General features: G+C 35.2%; 1 protein-coding gene across 10 annotated transcripts in view; it reads right to left on the minus strand.

The window, feature by feature from the left end:
* The window catches only part of Kif27 (kinesin family member 27), an 88,786-nt gene that overhangs the window by 27,753 nt on the left and 43,401 nt on the right, over window positions 1-17,632 (minus strand). For 9 of the 10 annotated variants that reach the window (XM_048800419.1, XM_048800420.1, XM_048800421.1 and 6 more), the window contains 4 exons: window positions 16,543-16,698; window positions 12,787-12,992; window positions 8,800-8,997; window positions 848-961 (listed from right to left, as the gene is read on the minus strand). In XM_048800419.1, the coding sequence (XP_048656376.1) occupies window positions 848-961; window positions 8,800-8,997; window positions 12,787-12,992; window positions 16,543-16,698 (674 nt within the window). The remainder of the gene's footprint in view (window positions 1-847; window positions 962-8,799; window positions 8,998-12,786; window positions 12,993-16,542; window positions 16,699-17,632) is intronic. The other variant, XM_048800422.1, reaches the window with a different exon arrangement.

Genomic DNA, 17,632 nt, shown 5'->3' on the forward strand with positions numbered 1-17,632 from the left:
GGTTCGATCCCCAGCACCACATACAAATAAAATAAAGATATTGTGTCCACCTATAACTAAAAAATAAATATAAAAAATACATACAATTTAGGAAAAGAGAATAATTTTTTCAAAATTAAGAAGGACATATTTGCATTTTGAGTATAATTATAATTCTAAAGTACATTATTTTTCTTAAATAAAATTTTCAGTTTCTTTGAACTTCGAAGTTAACTTATGGACAATGATTGTTCATTTTTAAAATATGGCACTAAAATAATAGTTCTTTATATATTACATATAGAATTCATACAATTTAGTATTGTTAAAAGGAAAGCTCTGAGTTTTAGAAATATACCTGATTATAGGGGAATAAATCTAGTGAACATGGATTTCATGTTCACCTTCCACAAAATTCAAATAAACCCCATTCTACTGAAGTAAGAATATAGTACATTTCTGAATGAGAAAATAATTTTAATAACAGAAATTTCAGAAGAAATATTAGAAATTTTGCACCCACCCAAGTGGCAAAAACCCCTAGAATTTGAAGATTTACTCACAGTCCACTACTTTTTGCCACTATTTATATAATCATCAAAATTGAATAGAGCTGGGCACAGTGGTGCATGCCTGTAATCCCAGTGGCTCAGGAGACTGAGGTAGGAGAATCAAGAGTTCAAAGCTAGCTCAGCAACTTAGAGAGGCCTTGAGCAACTCAGTGAGTTGCTGTCTCTACATAAAATACAAAAAAGGGCTGAGGATGTAGCTCAGTGGTTAAGTGCTCCTGAGTTCAAATCATCCCCATACCAAAAAAAAAAAAAAAAAATTGAACAGAAACTAGAAACACTAAATAGAAATGACAAACCTGGAGTTGGTCTATACTTCCAAAAGAACCTTTTCTCCTTTTCAAGTGAAATGCATCAAAGTCCTCAACTTTCGGTTTTAGACTTTCTTCCTGTTCTGTTTTTAACTGTAGTTCCTGTAAAGAAAGAAATTTTTAAAACCTTATCACTTTTACTACCTCACTATCATTAAATATGAAGATGATAATTTTCTTTTTCTTTCTTTTTTAGTTTTTTTCTTTTGATGCTGGGGCTTGAACCCAGGGTCTTGCACATGCTTATGTATATACATTACCACTGAGATATACCCCAGCCCAAGAGTGATTTTCTTAACATTTACTTTCCTAATTGCAAAAGGAGACAAAATGAGATAGTGGGGCTATTTGAAAAGAAAATAATTTTAGCTTTTACTGAGGCAATAAAATCTAACTGCAAAAATCAGGGTTTAGTAACAGAACTCAGCATTTCCCCCCATTCTTTATGAGGATTAGCATAACAAAGGTAAGTCTAAAATTTATCAATGTGCTCTTCTCCTTGCCTTTCTAAGCTCATGACCTCCACAGTTAGTCTACCCAAGACAGCTGTCTGTTGTGGGCATATTAGAATTTATTACAGTAGAAGTACAAAAGAAAAGTAATATGCAAGGTGCTAAAAAATGAGAGTCTTCAGCATAAGAACAGCCTTGCAAGACAGATCATGGGCCTGGTGAAGTGTATTTTCCAAATTCCTTTAGTTTCCATCCACATCTTAAGGGCCAAGTCAAGAGGCCCAATGTTCATAATCCTTCCTTGGATTCAGAGATGCTGTTGCAGTCCACCACTAAAGCCTGGCAGGAACCAAAGAGGTGGCCATGGTAAACAGCCCAGTCTGCATACTGTTTGTTATTGGTCCATGATAGATTAATAGAGAAATTGAAAGTAGGTGTTTAGAGACTTATGGATAGCAGTTTGACAGTACTGTTTTATGTCTATTTACTCCAATAATGTTTTTAAAAGGACTTTCAGCTGCTTCCAGTGGCACATACCTGTTATACCAGCTGCTCAGGAGGCTAAGTAAAGAGGATTGCAAGTTCAAGACCAGCCTGGGCAACTTAGCAAGCCCCTGTTTCAAAAAAAAATTTATAAAGGACTAGGTATGTAATTCAGTGGTAGAACACTTGCCTAGCATGTGCAAGGCCCTGGGTTTAATCTTCAGTGCGTGCACACACATACATGCAACTTTATTTCAAATTTCTACTAATTCATATCTAGTAAAAGTATTGGGTTAGGACAAATTTGTAATGAAATAAAAACTGTACCTTTTCCATGGGTAATTTCAGAAGCACAAATAAAATGAAAGTAAAAGGATAAACTACCACTTTTCAACCCTGGGGATGGCAGAAAGAAGAAAAGAGTAATAAAGATCTGTGTCTCAATTGTCCTCTCATTTTGGCCCAGAAAGGGAGTAATAAGTAAAGATTATCATAAAAGGACCCTAAATTCATGTGGGAGAGAGGAATATGGCAGTGCAGAGGCTCTACACCCATGTGGGATTGCCCAGCCTCACTGAGACAGCATAAATATGTGGTTAGGAAAGATTAGTCTCCTTGGTGTCATGTGGCATAAATAGTGAGTTGAGAGGCCAATGCCTGCTAGTCATTATGGGGAATAGGTCCCCAAACTGAGAATAAACCCAGGCCCCTGGAGTAGCAAGCTAGACAGAAGACCCTATAGCCTCAACAAGAGTTTATATTCTAGGGGAGATGATATAAAGCCTAAACACTCCCATACTCTAAAATGGCAGACAGACCAGCCTATGAATTATTCCAGCCTTGGGCCTAATCATCAGGGGTCAGCAGGTTATGTAGGGTTAAGGTGAACAAAAGAGAGCAGATTCTAGCCAGTCGCATGCCTCAACTCTATGGGATGCAATCAAAGAAATCCACACTCAACTACCGCAAACACTGGATGCTATCTTGATGAGAGAAGCACAGGGAGGAAGAAGTTAAGGGACTGGACATTCTTATTCAAGAGACCTAAGAATTATTTAAAGGAAATGTTTACATTTTCAGGTAAAGGTCTGAACAAACAGGACATCTGGTTAGTTCTCACTACATTTTCAGCAATTTTCATGCAAAGAATGGTGGGGGGAAAGGGTGCTCACAAAGAAGATAGGTCTGCTAAAGACTAAAACAAAAAAACTTTCTATGCCCATCTGAGTTGTATTGAGTGAATTTGCACCCCCCCTTTACCATCAGTTCCTTCCCCCTAGACCTGGGTTCACTTAACTCTTCTCATAGTCCCAGCAAAAGCCACCTTAAATAACAGCACCTTATACTTGGAGTTAAATCTCTACTATTCCTAGCCATCCACATAACCTTTAAAAGTATACTGCAGTAGGTCTAATTCTCTCACATGTTGCTCCAGACATTATTGTGTGTTTATATTATAATCCCTGTTACAGAATCAAAATAACTGTGCAACAGGCACTGGATAGACTTTTTAATTTTACTTAACTAATTTTCCCATTTCATCTTCACAATGTTATGAGACAGGGACTATTACAAACTCTATTGAAGATGAAAAAATGGGTGCTCAGAGGTAAAATGCCCAAGATCACACTAACACCCATAATTCCAGGGATTCCCATTTCTATGGATAAGAGCCTATGTGTAAGTAGTAGTATTCTCTCTAAATTGTCACACAAATAGAAAATGGACAAACAACAAGGCTTGGAAAGTTATCGCCAAACAGAGGGCAAGATATCTTTTAGGACTCTGAGCAGGTTTTCTGTTTTAGCAAGCAGTGAAAATGTCAATGAATATTTGGGGCAATCTGTTCCTTGTTTTGAATACCTGTATTCCCCATAAATAGATTATTTATAATTAGAGATGTGACTAGAAAGAAGAAAATTGCTCCTACAGAAGAATGTAAAAAGCAAGTTACAGGGCTGAGTGGAAGAGTGCTTGCCTAGCATGTGTGAGGCAGTAGGTTCAATCCTTAGCACTGCATAAAAATAAACAAGGCATTCTGTCCATCTACAATTACAAAAAAAAAAATTTAAAAAGTAAGTTACATGCAGAGCTGCATTTCAGCAGACTGTACATCCTTTGAACAAAAGTTTTTTTTTTTTTTTCTTTTCCTCAAACATGGATTTAGAGAGTGCTAAGTCTTGTTTAAGGCATAACCTATGAGACATGAAGAGTTGAAACCCAAAATCCACAAGATTGACAGGAAGGCCTAGTCCTCAAATTGGAGGGAGGGTTTTAACAAAAACCTAGGCTGTTGGCAGTAGAAATAGAAACTGGACAGATTCAGGATACTTGAAGATGCACCACAAAAATGAAAAGAAGATATATTCGATAGCACAGACTCAAGGATTTGAGTTCAATGAATGTGAGTCATTAAGGAAAAGGGAAGAGTTGATGATGACTCCTAAAATTTCTCTTACCCAACTGAATGGATTATATATAACATAAACACACTGAAGAACTACAGTGTGTCCCCCATCAAGGGGGCAAGGAAGAGGAATAGTGGGGTTATAAGGAAAATTATTTATTCCCCTATAAAACAACTTAGTGAATATGTTAATGATTGGATATATGAACCTGGAGCTCAAAGGGCAGATCTGGGATTAATAATTCAATTGAGAATTGTCAAGAGTTTAATTGCAGCCATAGAAAAAGACAAGATCAGAATATAAAAGATAAGAGGGCATAGGAAAGAACTTTGAGGAACTCCCATATGTACAGAATTGATAGAATAGGATGAAGTAGCAAAGACAAAGGACAAGCAACAAGAAAGATGCAAAAATAAGGAGAATAAAATGTCACAAGGAGGAGAAAATATTTCAAGATGGAGGGAGTGGTGAAAACTGCACCAGATATAGCTGAGTGTTAAGATAAGGAATTTATACTGAAATACCACACTATACCCTCAAAATATGTACAATTATCATATATAAATTTTAAAATTTTGATTCTTTTTTTCTTTTAGTACTGGGTACTGAATCCAGAGGCACTTTCTCACTAAACTACATCCCTAGCCCTTTTATTTTTTTATTTTGAGACAGGGTCTAAATTGCTTAGGGCCTCCCTAATTTGCTGAAGCTGGCTTTGAACTTGTGATCTTCCTGCCTCAGCCTCCTGAACTGCTGAGATTACAGGCTTGTGCCACCATGCCCAGAAAATTTTTAATATTTTTTTAAAAAATAAGAACTGTAGTGACATTGAGAGAACTAGTGAACTTCTCACGAGTTTTGAAGTGGGTGGTAGGGCCAGAAGCCAGACTGGAGAACATAAGAAAATGGGAATAGAAGAAATAGAAACAAATGTATACAACTTATCTAAGAAGTCTGGTTATGAATGGTAGTTGAGAGAGAGAATACTTAGAGGGAAAAACAGGATGAAGGATGATTTTAGGAGAAAAATCGAAGATGTTAAAGACAAAAACATAGGAGCGAAAAGGATTTGTATTGTTTGAATATAAATACTCAATAAATATTATCTGTGTTATAATTGTTACCCTTACAAAGAATGAATAACTCAGGGAAATTATAAAAACAATTTCACTTTTAATTATCTAAAAGAACTCAACATCTGGGGAAATTTAGCTAAGGAGGTAAAAGATTGATATACTGAGAATTATAAGGCATTGCTAAAAAATTTTTGAAGACCTAAATAAATTGAAAGACTTCCATGCTCGTGCACTGGAAAAGACTTGGTATTGTCAAGATAAAAAAAAAAATTGACCCTCAAATTCATATGAAATTACAGAGAACTCAAAGTATTTTAAAAAATAAGAGCTAAGATGGAGGGTTTATTTCTCAATTTCAAAACTTACTATAAAGTTTTAGTAATAAGCAACATAGTTTGGTACTGGCATGAGCATAGACATATAGACAATGGAATACAACTCAGAGTTTAGAAACCACACATCTATGGCCAATTGATTTTTTAAAAATAAAAATTGGGAGTTGTCAGAGTTTAACTGACAACTGTCCAGAGGGTATACAACATCATGTATACATATACATAGTGAAATGATTTAGAGTCAACTAATTAACATAATCCATCTCCCCACATAATTACAATTTTGTTTTTTGTTATGAAAGCACCTGAAACGTACCTTCGTAGCAATTTTTCAGTGTTAAAATATAGTGTTTTTAAATACAGGCATATAAAGCTATCTATTAGCTATCTGGACTTAACCTAGATAACTCCCAACTTTGTACTCTACCAACATCTTCCCATTTCCCAAGCAAACTTATTTTTGATAAGTGTGTCAAGACCATTTGTCAGGGAAAATATAGTGTCTTCACCAGATGGTACTGGAGTTCCACAATGAAAAAAATGAACCCTACTTCATACCGTATACAAAAACTGACCCAAAGTAGATGAACAACCTAAAGTCATAAAACTCTTAGAAGAAAATGTAGGAGTAATTATCCATGGTCTTGGATTTGGCAAGGAATTCTTAGATATGACACCAAAAGCACAAGCAATGAAAGAAAAAATAGCTGGGCACTGTGGCACACACCTGGAATCCCAACATTTGGGAGACTGAGGAAGGAGAATCATAAATTCAAGGTCAGCTTGGGCAATTTAGTGAGACCCTGTCTCAAAGTAAAGAAGGGGAAAAAAAAAAGGGATGGGGATATAGTTCAGTGAAGTGCTACATTCAATTATTTAAAAAAAAAGTTTAACTACACCTATAAAATGGGAAAAAATATTTGGAAATGATGTATCTGATAGAATTTAATGTCCAAAATATAAGAATTCCTACAACTCAACAACAAAGGCAATCACACCCAATTGAAAAGTTAGACAAAGGATATGAATAGACATTTCTCTAAAGAAGATGGCCAATAACCAATGAAAAGATGCTCAACATTACTAGTCATTAGGAAAGTGTAAATCAAACTCACAGTAAGATAAAGCTGGGTGCAGTGGCACATGCCTGTAATCCCAGCAGCTCGGTAGGCTGAGGCAGGAGGATTGCGAGTTCAAAGCCAGACTCAGCAAAAGTGAGGTGCTAAGCAACTAAGTGAGACCCTGTCTCTAAATAAAATACAAAATAGGGCTGGGGATGTGGCTCAGTGGTCGAGTGCCCCAGTACCAAAAAAAAAAAAACCAAAAAACCCAAAACAGTATGATAACTACTTCATACCTAGTTGGATGACTGAAAAAACTAAAAAAAAAAAAAAAAAAAAATGTAAGAAAATAACAAATATTGGTGAAGATAGGGAGAAATTAGAAATTTCAAACATTGCTACAAGGAATGTAAAATGCTACTGCTGCTATGGAAAACCACTGGCAGTTTGCCAAATAGCTAAACATAGGATTACCATACGATCCAGAAATTTACTCCTAGGTATCTATCCAGAAACCAAAATCAGAGGCTCAAACAGTTATTTGTATGACAATGTTCATAGTAGCATTATTCATAATAGCCAAAAGGTAGAAATAATTCATGTGTCCACTGATGAATTAATGGATAAACAAAATGTGGTATATCTACACAATGAACTTTTAAAATTTTTTATGTTGCCCAGGCTGACCCCAAACTCTCGGGCTCCAGAGATCTTCCTGCCTCAGCCTCCTGAGTAACTGGGACTACAGATATACACCACTGTACCTAGCTTTGCAAAGTAAGATTATTTGACTATAAAAGGAATTGAAGTTCTGATACATGCTACAACATGGCATAAAAACATGCTAAGTGAAATAAGCCAGACACAGAAGTAGAAATAGTATACGATTCCACTTGTATGAAATATCTAGAAAAAGCAAGTTCATGCAGACAAAAAGTAGTTTTCAGGAGCTGGAGGAAAACAAGATGCTAAATGGTTATAGAATCTCTCTTTGAGATGATGAAAAGTTTTGGAAAAAGAAAAGGTGATGGACGCATAACATTGTGAATATAATTAATGCCAATGGATTGTACATTTAAAATTATAAACTCATATATATTTTACCATACCTTATAAGAACTAATAATATATGGTATATGAATTATATCTCAATAAAATTGCTTTTTAGAAAAGAACAAGTAAATGTTCTTTAAGTTCCCTCCCATAGATTTTGTGACTTTTTTTATGATATGAAAATAGGCTATATCCAATGTTAAAATCTAACAAATCTGGGGAGTGTTGCTAATGGGGAAGGTTATACATGTGTGCAGTAGGGGAAATCTTCCTCTCAATTTTTCTGAAAATCTAAAACTTCTCTAAAAATATATAAAGTTTTAATTTTTAAAAAAATCTATGAAGTTTCCAGTTATATTTTAAGCCTTGTTTGCTGGTCACTATTTCAACACAATACAGCATAGTACACAGTGCTAGATAAGTATTTGTTGTTCTTTTTCAAAAAGGCCCTGTAAGCAATGTATAATTAAGGCCATTTTAGTAAGAATAAAAGACTCAGAGAGGGTGAATGATTTTCTCAATAAAGTCCTCAGCCAGGGTGAGAGAGCTGGGATTTGAACCTAATGTTAATCTGAGTCCAGAGCCCAGGCTGACACCATCAGTTCCTCCCCAGTTATCCATTCTATGGAACTGCTGGGCTTACAGTCTGATCATTCTTCTGCTCACTATGAATGAAATGTTACCATTTAACCTGGTATTTTTTCCATGCAGCCACATGACCAAGGCAAAGGCACTTCAAAGCACTGAAAATGGGAAATCTTATTCAAATGATATTAATTAGAAAGCTTTATAAATTTATGGTTTTGGCAGCCTCAACTAAAGATCCCACTAAGAGAAATTTATCACTGTACCTTTTTTTGTGAAGTCAAAGGCTTCAAGACAGTACTCAGAATTCAATAAATAGGTTTTACTATGTAGATGAACAAAGCTTTAAAGTGAATTAAGGACAGCAGTGAAGGACAGGTCAAGGATAGACACTTCACAAGCCAAATGAATCAAGACCTTGGCTTCGTTAGCTCTGAGCCGTTTAACATTTCATATTACACTTAGCAGGAATGTATGACAATATTACTTTGATTTTTTGTTGATCCCGCTTAATTTCTGCATCCAGTTGCTTCTTTTTTTCATTTTCTTCTCGAAGTCTTTTTTGCAGCTTTACCTTTTGATATTTCATGTGATCTATATTCTGTTCTAGTTCATTAGCACGTTTCTCATTTTGGATTGACAGTGATGCTAATTTCCTACTATCCTGTTGCTTCTTCTGTAAGATCTGAGATAATACAGAATATTTCAAAATGAAAAAGTACATCTCTCACATTCCTCAACAAAACTTAATCTTTTCATTCATTAGTAATGGCATCCATTTTTCCTACATTTTCACTTATTTTTGGTAGGTTCACAAACAATTCTTTACTCTTTATATAATTTACACATATGTATACAAATATTTTCATGTGTATACTACCATAGACAATTCTTAACCTCCCTTTTTTGCTACTTATCTTTGAAGTCTTTGTTCTTTCTGTGTGACTGCACAGTATTCTATTGTGCTGTTATTTTTATATTCAGTGTTAGCCTAAATTACTAATCCCTGAATTCAGATGGTTAGAACTGATAACATTTTCCCTACAAATGACCATTATAGCTACTATTTTAACATTAATTAAAATTATCTATAGATAGCATTAAATTTTTGCTAACATTTTTTTAAATATTTTTTTTTTATGTTTTAGGTGGATACAATATCTTTATTTTACATTTATGTGGTGCTGAGGATTGAATCCAGTGCCTCGTGCATGCTAAGCCACAACCCCAGCCCCAAATTTTTGCTAACATTTTCAAAGTGTTTACACTACTAATATAAAACAGCTGGATTAAAATCAGGACTACAATTTAATCCTGATCAAACAAATGAACTCTTTTGGTTTGGATACAAGGTGTTTCCCCAAAGCTCCTGCATCAAAGCAGGAATGTTCAGAGGTCAAATGATTCGATAATGACAGCTGTAACCAAATCAGTCCATCCTAATTGGAAGAGGTGGGTCCTTGGGGGGTGTTCTCTGAAAGTGTTAATTTTCCCTGGTCATGTGTCGTTCCCCCCACTCCATTCCTGGCCACCAGGAATAGAGCAAAGCCATTCCCTTCTGCCATGATGTTCTACCTCACCTTTGGGTCCAGGGTAATGGAGTCGAAGAAATGAACCTTTGAAGCCATGAGCCAAAATAAAATTTTCCTCCTCTATGTTGTTATTGGGAGGTATTTTGTTTAGAGCAATGAAAAGCTAACACAATTACACTTATATTATGTATTTTAGCATTGCACTAAGTACTTCCTAAGTGGCATAAAAAGTTAAGGAGAGGTCATTTGTAAATTATGCAGACCACAATTAATTATTTTCTTTATTTTAGCAATAGCTGCTACCATAAGCATATTTTGTTTTAATTAAACTAAGTAGTCACAGAGTTACTGCAGCTTAGAGCAGTGCTACTCAAAATGCGGTTTGTGGACAAGTACTAGTTCACAGATTACTGTCTGTACTGCTACTCACAGTGTTAAAGATTAAGTTGGTGTTATTTTCATACAAGACATTCTTGAGGAAGGAAGAGGTGCACCACAGACCGTATCCCATTATAGACGAAAAACTAACAATCTGCAGATACCATTGCTTTGCAGGTCACAGGCCTTTGCAATTTCCCATACTTGGACACTGGCTTTGCCACTATCATCAACAGTAACTGTAATACTAGTCCATTATAATACCAACATTTTGGTTATCTTTTTCATAAGTATTAAAAATATCACCATACATTCTGATAAACTTATTTAAAAGTCGGATACAGTTGCTATTATTTTTTGTATAGGTATTCAAAAGGGCACCTTTATTAGCATTAAACTATTAATGCTACATATAACTCTACATATATCTAAATACATAAAAATACAAAATTTAGATATTAAAAATTTAATTTTTTTAAGTTTTAAAAATGGAAACAATAGCATTATACCAATAAAAATGTTAATGTTTCAATATTTTAAAATGGCACAGTAGATTGATTGATTAGATTAAAATGGCACATTAGATTAGATTGCTGAAAATTGATATTGTTATCATTACTATGTGACTGAGTAAATTATTTAATCTTTCTAAAACATAATTTCCTCATTTATAAAGAGGGTAAAAATACCCACCTAATGGGATTAAATAAATATTAAAAAATACATATAGACATCAGGTACATATAGACACTCAACAAACAGTAGGAGTCATCCTCCTCATCATCAGCATTGCATAAATATGTCAAAGGAACAAAATTTCTAAAACTACATATTTGTTTCGGTTCTCCACTGTATCAAATGTTTCTTCTGAAGTTAAGTTCTGCAACTCCCTTTTCCTTTCCTTATCAGCAGCCTTGGCAGAAAAAGATACACACAAAGAAAAAGGAAAAACAGATATGATAGTTCACGAGCCCTAATAATAATCTTTAAACTCAACCATTTTAGTTATATCAGATTAGAAAATATAAAAATCATCTTTGTTAAATCCATTAACAATACTTAAACTACAGATGTAAACATAACTGCTTTAGAAAAATAATAATTTTGATTATTAGTGATACTAAGAACTGCAATCAGAACTGAAGCTAGGATATCAATCTATGAAGTTATAAATAAAATTTCATAATAAACACAAGAAAAAAATGTAATTGTTTTATTCTCCTAATATCTTGTTAAAATGAGTACTTTGTTTAATATCGTGGCCCTAATTTAAAGGATCAAGAAATGAAAAAGGCTGGGTGTGGTGGCACATGCCTATAATCCCAGCAACTCAGGTGGCTGAGGCCCTAAGTAACTTAGTGAGACCCTGTCTCAAAATGAAAAATAAAAAGGAGGCTGGGGATGTAGCTCAGTGGTAGATCATCTTATCTATGTTCATTCCCCAGTACCCCCCCCCAAAAAAAAAGGGGAAAAAAATAATTCAATCACAAGACTCTCAATTTCCTAAGTTGAAATAAATGTTTTGAAGAAAATGGAAGCTGGTATGCACAACCACCAGCCCTTTTTTAAGAAGTTCAAACATTCAAATCCTATTATTTTAATGTGATACTAACTTAACAGTCTATATGGTTAGAGAGGTCTATATGTTTGGGGTTGCACTGGAAACCATAGGGGGAGGGACTCTGGTTCAGTTATCTCTGCATCCCCACCTGAACTTGGTACACCAGAGATGTGTAGTAGACATCTTGTTGGAAAAAAAAAAAATAACAGAGGCAGTTCTCCTCCCACAATAATAATAATACTCTAAGTTAACTACCCTTCAACTCTACCTACAATGGAAATAATATGCATATTACAATATGAAAGCAATATATTGTGATATAAAAAGAAATGGAGAAGCATTCCAGAAAATTCATTTTGACCAAACTAACAAGGACTATCCTCAAAGAACCTGAAACGTTTTCCTTATACGAAATCTCTCTGTAATAAGATATTTCTCTCTTTCTTCTTTTTTTAAGCTAGGGACAGAATCCAGGGTCTTACACATATTTGTCAAGTCCACTGGGTTACATCATCAGTCCTAGAATGAAAAGTTTAACTGTAGCCATTTCTGAAAATACAGCTAAATTTCAGGCATTAGAAAATTAAGGTTGAGTTGTAGGATCCAATGTTATTAACCTTTCTTACACCACGCAGTTATAATTTAAACAATTCCCATTTGTTGAGTGTCCACAAAGCACCTGATGCATTTTAAACCATTATTTAATCTTTTGTCCTTCAGAAAAGGATACTATTTGGTTATTCTTTATTTCTCTCCATGTGGTTTTTGATACCAAGATTAAAATAAAACACTTCTCGAATAAATAAAAAACTACTCAGATTGTCAATTATGTAAATCAACCAGCACAATGGGAAAGAAAATTGCCACCCAATTTCTCTTACTGGTAAAAACTGGATGTCTTTCTTCTCTCCTAACATGGTACAAGAATCCTCAAAGCAGGATCCTTAAATAAGGAAAAATATCTTATTTAAGCAAAGAAGAGTTTAAAAAGTTTCTTAGTTACCTGGACTCTTAGCTTTGCTGCATCCATCTTTTTACGGAACTCTTTCTGTAACTTTACCTTCAAAGCAACATCAGAAAGATCTTTGTTTTCCAGTTCCTGTAGCTGCTTTTGTGTTTCATTTAATTCCACTTTTGCCTGTTCTGCTTCATGTTCTAGTTTTGTTACTTTCAGAGAATACTGTTTGCTTACAGACTTGGCATCGTTACCTTCACCATAATGACAGTAATAACAATTATGAATTACATAAAAAAAACATAAAAACATAAAAATCTCTATTCTAAAACTCCAGCTGGGCAGAGTTACCATTTAAGCATCACATTAAAAACCCAGCTGTCCCCACCCACTCCTATTAAACACAGCTTGCCACCAAGACTCTTAAATAATTAGTTCCTTAATGATTGTTCCCATCTGGTGCCATTCAATCTTTTCACTAGTTCTGTGTTTTAGTGTGGCATTTCTAATCCTCTGAATTTGCAGTTGAGTTTTTCTTGCATCAACATCCAGTTAAAAGGATATTTGGGGTGACTTGTCCTCTTGCTCAGTACACTTTGGCTTCCTGATACTCACAATCTGTGTTCTTGAATTTTTAAAAACATTATTAAAATTTATTTTTTGGGGGGATACTGAGGATTGAACTTGGGAGCCCTTCACTACAGAGTCACATCCCCAACCCTATTTTATTTAGAGACAGGGTCTCACTAAGTTGCTTAGTGCCTTGCTTTTGCTAAGACAGGCTTTGAACTCATGATCCTCCTGCCTCAGCCTCCCAAGCTGCTGGGATTACAGGTGTGCACCATGGTGCCCAACAAAAACATTAAAATTTTTAAACGTATCAAAAGAAAATAATAAAATGAATCCCCATTGTTTAGATTCAAGAGTTATTAACATTCTGTCAGTTGCTTCAATTAAGTCTTCTTTTGTTATATCTGCTTAATATATAAAACAATCCCAAATGTTATATCATCTTATGTTTATATTTCAATAAGCATCTATATGAAATGTGGATATAACCATAAAGTCATATCAATACTGATAATGACTAACAATACTGATACCTACTAATTCATATTTAGGCTTCCCCAATTATCTCAACGTATCTTTTATAACTGGTGTATTTTAATCAGAATCTAAACAAGGTCTATTATACAGCTGATTCTTAAGTCTCTTAAAGAGTCTTTTAATCTAGAGCAGACAGATTCTCTCCTTTTTGATTACACTGACTTGTTACAGATGAATTCTTTTAAAATACTTTGTGAATATTTAGAACATAAGAGAAAAACATGATATAGAAAATTCTATATTTCTTTTCATTTTAAGCCCAAGTATTGACTCTAAACATTTGGTTTTGATTTGTTCTGGAATGAAAACTGTCTCTGAACTAAATTGACAAACTCATGGAAATAGGAATCTAGAGTTCAGGGAACAAATAATCACCAGGGACAGTTTATGACACTATTATACAATTTGTTACATTGCTACATGAAAAATCTTATAATTTTTGATGAAAAGGAATTACTGAACTAAACACACAGTGAACTATGAATATCTAACTAAAATACATATAACTGGGGACTGAGAGTATAGAGTATAGCTCAGTGGCAAAGTGTATGCATAGCATGTATAAGGTGGTCCTGAGTTTAAGCCATGGAACTCTGAAATAGATACATAAAACTAGAGCGCATTTAAATAAATCATCTTGGATTGTTCATCAATCATTCAACAGACCAATGTTTTATCAAGAAAAAAAATACAGTGCCAATTATACAATGATAAAATGCTAAACTGCCACTGACTGTAAGACACATTCTGATTTCAGATATTAAGATATGGAAAAAAGTATATGAGAATTGATGAAATACAATATACATGTGCTGTTGTATTGCTGGCTGTAGTAGTTGCTACTTGAAAAGTAAGCACACCGTGACCCTTTTGCTAGTCACTATCTCTGAGGATCTTTAGGAAAGCTTCAAACTTTTTTTTGGTATTAAGAGTTTGAACTCAGGACACTTTAACACTGAGCTACATACCCATCCCTTTTTGTATTTTTTGAGACAGGGTCTTGCTAAGTTGCTGAGGCTGGCCTCAAACTTGTGATCCTCCTGCCTCAGTTTCCCAAGTCACTGAGATTACAGGCTTGCACCACCACACCCAGCTTTTCCAAAGTGTTCTTGGTCCTAATGAGTAAGAAAAAGAAGACTCTATGTACACTTAGGTGTCCTGTTTTAAAGCAACAAAAATAGATATACCAGGCAGAAAAGCATGCTTGTTCAGTGAGATTCATGGCGAGATAACAACCCTGAAAAAAAAATAATTTATTCTAGGGATAAATATTCTCACAGGCACTGTCCTGAAACTCTATGGATGGAGAAGGCAATTCAACCCCTCGATCAACTCCTAGATATTCCTATGAGGAGTCAAATGGCATTTGATCCTGCCTGTGAGATATGAGCATTATCAAACTCAAAACATCTGGTAGGTAAAGTAAGGATGACGCCTAACACATGTGTCACTAGGAATGAGGAAGAGAAGAGAAAAGCTTTGGCAAAGCAGAAGAGGTTAAGAAAGGAGAATCAACAGCTAGAAATCAAATTTGAAGGAAAGACAAGTGGGAAAGCAGCTTTCTTCTTGCTGAGAGCAGATTTGAGGCTCATCTTAATGTATGTAGTTTGATTGTGATTACACTCTTGGGCTTGAAAAAAAATGAAGATAATGTTTCCTTCAGTTCTCCAATGAGAACAGATAGTTGGAGTTACGGAAAAGAAATGCTAGTGTCTTTTATTCTTTTAATTTTCTACTGAATTTCAAAGTGGTCAAGGCTGATCCTTTGAGTATTTGGGGAAGAAAAATCAAAAGTCTAAATTGACCTTTGTAAGGCAAACCTAATTTGGGGGAGGACAAGGAGAGGATACCATACATAACCCAATCAAGCAGAATGTGAGACAAAGAGCTAAAAACTTGGCTCACCTAGGAGAACAGCTCCCAAGAGCAAATCCTCATGTCTTTAGAGAAATAAAAATTACCACCATCTAAAATATAATGTTAAAAATTAACATTAAAAATGAACTAAGTCCAGCCATGTGTAGCTGGTACAAACCTGTAATCCCAGCAACCTGGAAGGCTGAAGCAGGAGGATCAAAGTTCAGTCAGCCTAAGCAACTTAGCGAGACTTGTCTCAAAATAAAATTTTAAAAAAAGGCCTGAGGATGACCACCCCTGGGTTCAATTTCCAATACAAAACAAAAACTAAGTCAATAATGATTAATAATTTTTTTAAAGAAATTTTTATTTATTTTTTAGGTGTAGATGGACACAACACAATGCCTTTATTTTTATGCGGTGCTGAGGATCGAACCTGGGTCCCACCCATGCTAGGCGAGTGCCCTACCGCTGAGCCACAATCCCAGCCCATGATTAATAATTTAAAACAAATAATTATTACAATTTTGTTAGAATAACATCTCAGATGTATTCTTAGATGTTTAGTATTTTTTTAAATGGGAAAAATATCAAGTGTCATAGAGTTTCAGCACAACACAAAGTTCATACTGGCTAGAACACATTATAGATAAAATCCACCCTAATAAAATTCTTTTAATAACTAACCTCCACATACTGGCTCTAAAACACACCTTGCCATACCTAATCCAGTCTATATTGCATAGTGCTGAGCTTCAAAAAGTACAGTAAATGTTACCACATCAAAAGCAATTTTAAAAGTTTTCTCTCTCATATAACCTGTTCATAGGACACTATTACCTGTTTTTATTAATTCTTTAATCAGATCTTCCTTCATCTTGATGTTAATTGTAAGTTCTCTCATTTTTTGTTTAGCTTCATTAAGTATGAGTTCTGATTTCTTTAATTTTTGCAAATTCAACTCTTGACTCTCCCGGAGATATTCAATCTTTAAATCTTTAAAATAAAAATAACAAAACTGAGAACAAAAATATTCCTGATCATAAAATATTCAAAAGTAGGGTTTTAAAGAAAAGAAGAACAACCAAGTGTGGTGGCACATTACTCTAATCCCAGTAACTTGGGAGGCTGAGGCAGGAGAATCTCAGGTTTGAGGGCAGCCTCAGCAACTTAGGCTCTCAGCAGTTAAGTGAGACCCTGTCTCAAAATAAAAAATAAAAATGGTTGGAGATCTCCAGTACCAAGACAAACTAAAAGAAAGGCAAAACAAAACAGTTTAGAGGTAGCAGAGGGAGGACAAAAAGGAAGGGAAGGAAAGAGGAACAAAATACATAGGAATTGAGACTTCAGCTTTCTGGCTGACAGAGTTTTTATTTCCTTAAAATATGCTTTAGTTGTATCTCATAGGTTTGGATACTTGGTCATTGCGCTTGACATGAGTTCTCTGAGATAGGTATAAAATCTCCAGATGGGGAGAGGGGTGAGTTTTTTCCTATTAACTGCTAGTTTTCTTGTGAACAGAGAATGCACCGAATATCCTGCTTCTGAGAGTGTGGTCCAGCAATGTTTGTCAATGTCCTGCACCAGAATGTGCCGCAGTCTGGCTGGGCACAAATGCCTCAGTCTGGCTGGGCACAAAATCACGAGCCACCACACAGCTTGTAGATTCAAACAGCAACTCTTTATTCCGGAACTCACACCAGCCGTCTACAATCACGTTCTGGGGAAATCCACGTTCTCTGCCCAAATCCACCTCCACTGGGCTTCTGTCCCAAAAAATACTGTCTGAATCCCGTGAGAACTCAAGGGGAACTCAGGCAGCAGGATACGCCCTATTCCCAGCAGGAATAATCTTAAACCTGGAACGCCCTAAACCGGATTATCCTAAACCGGGAACACCCTAATCCGCCCTGGTCCTTGAGCAAGGTCA

The sequence above is a fragment of the Marmota marmota genome, unplaced genomic scaffold, assembly GCF_001458135.2.
Source record: "Marmota marmota marmota unplaced genomic scaffold, marMar, whole genome shotgun sequence".
NCBI lineage: Eukaryota > Metazoa > Chordata > Mammalia > Rodentia > Sciuridae > Marmota > Marmota marmota.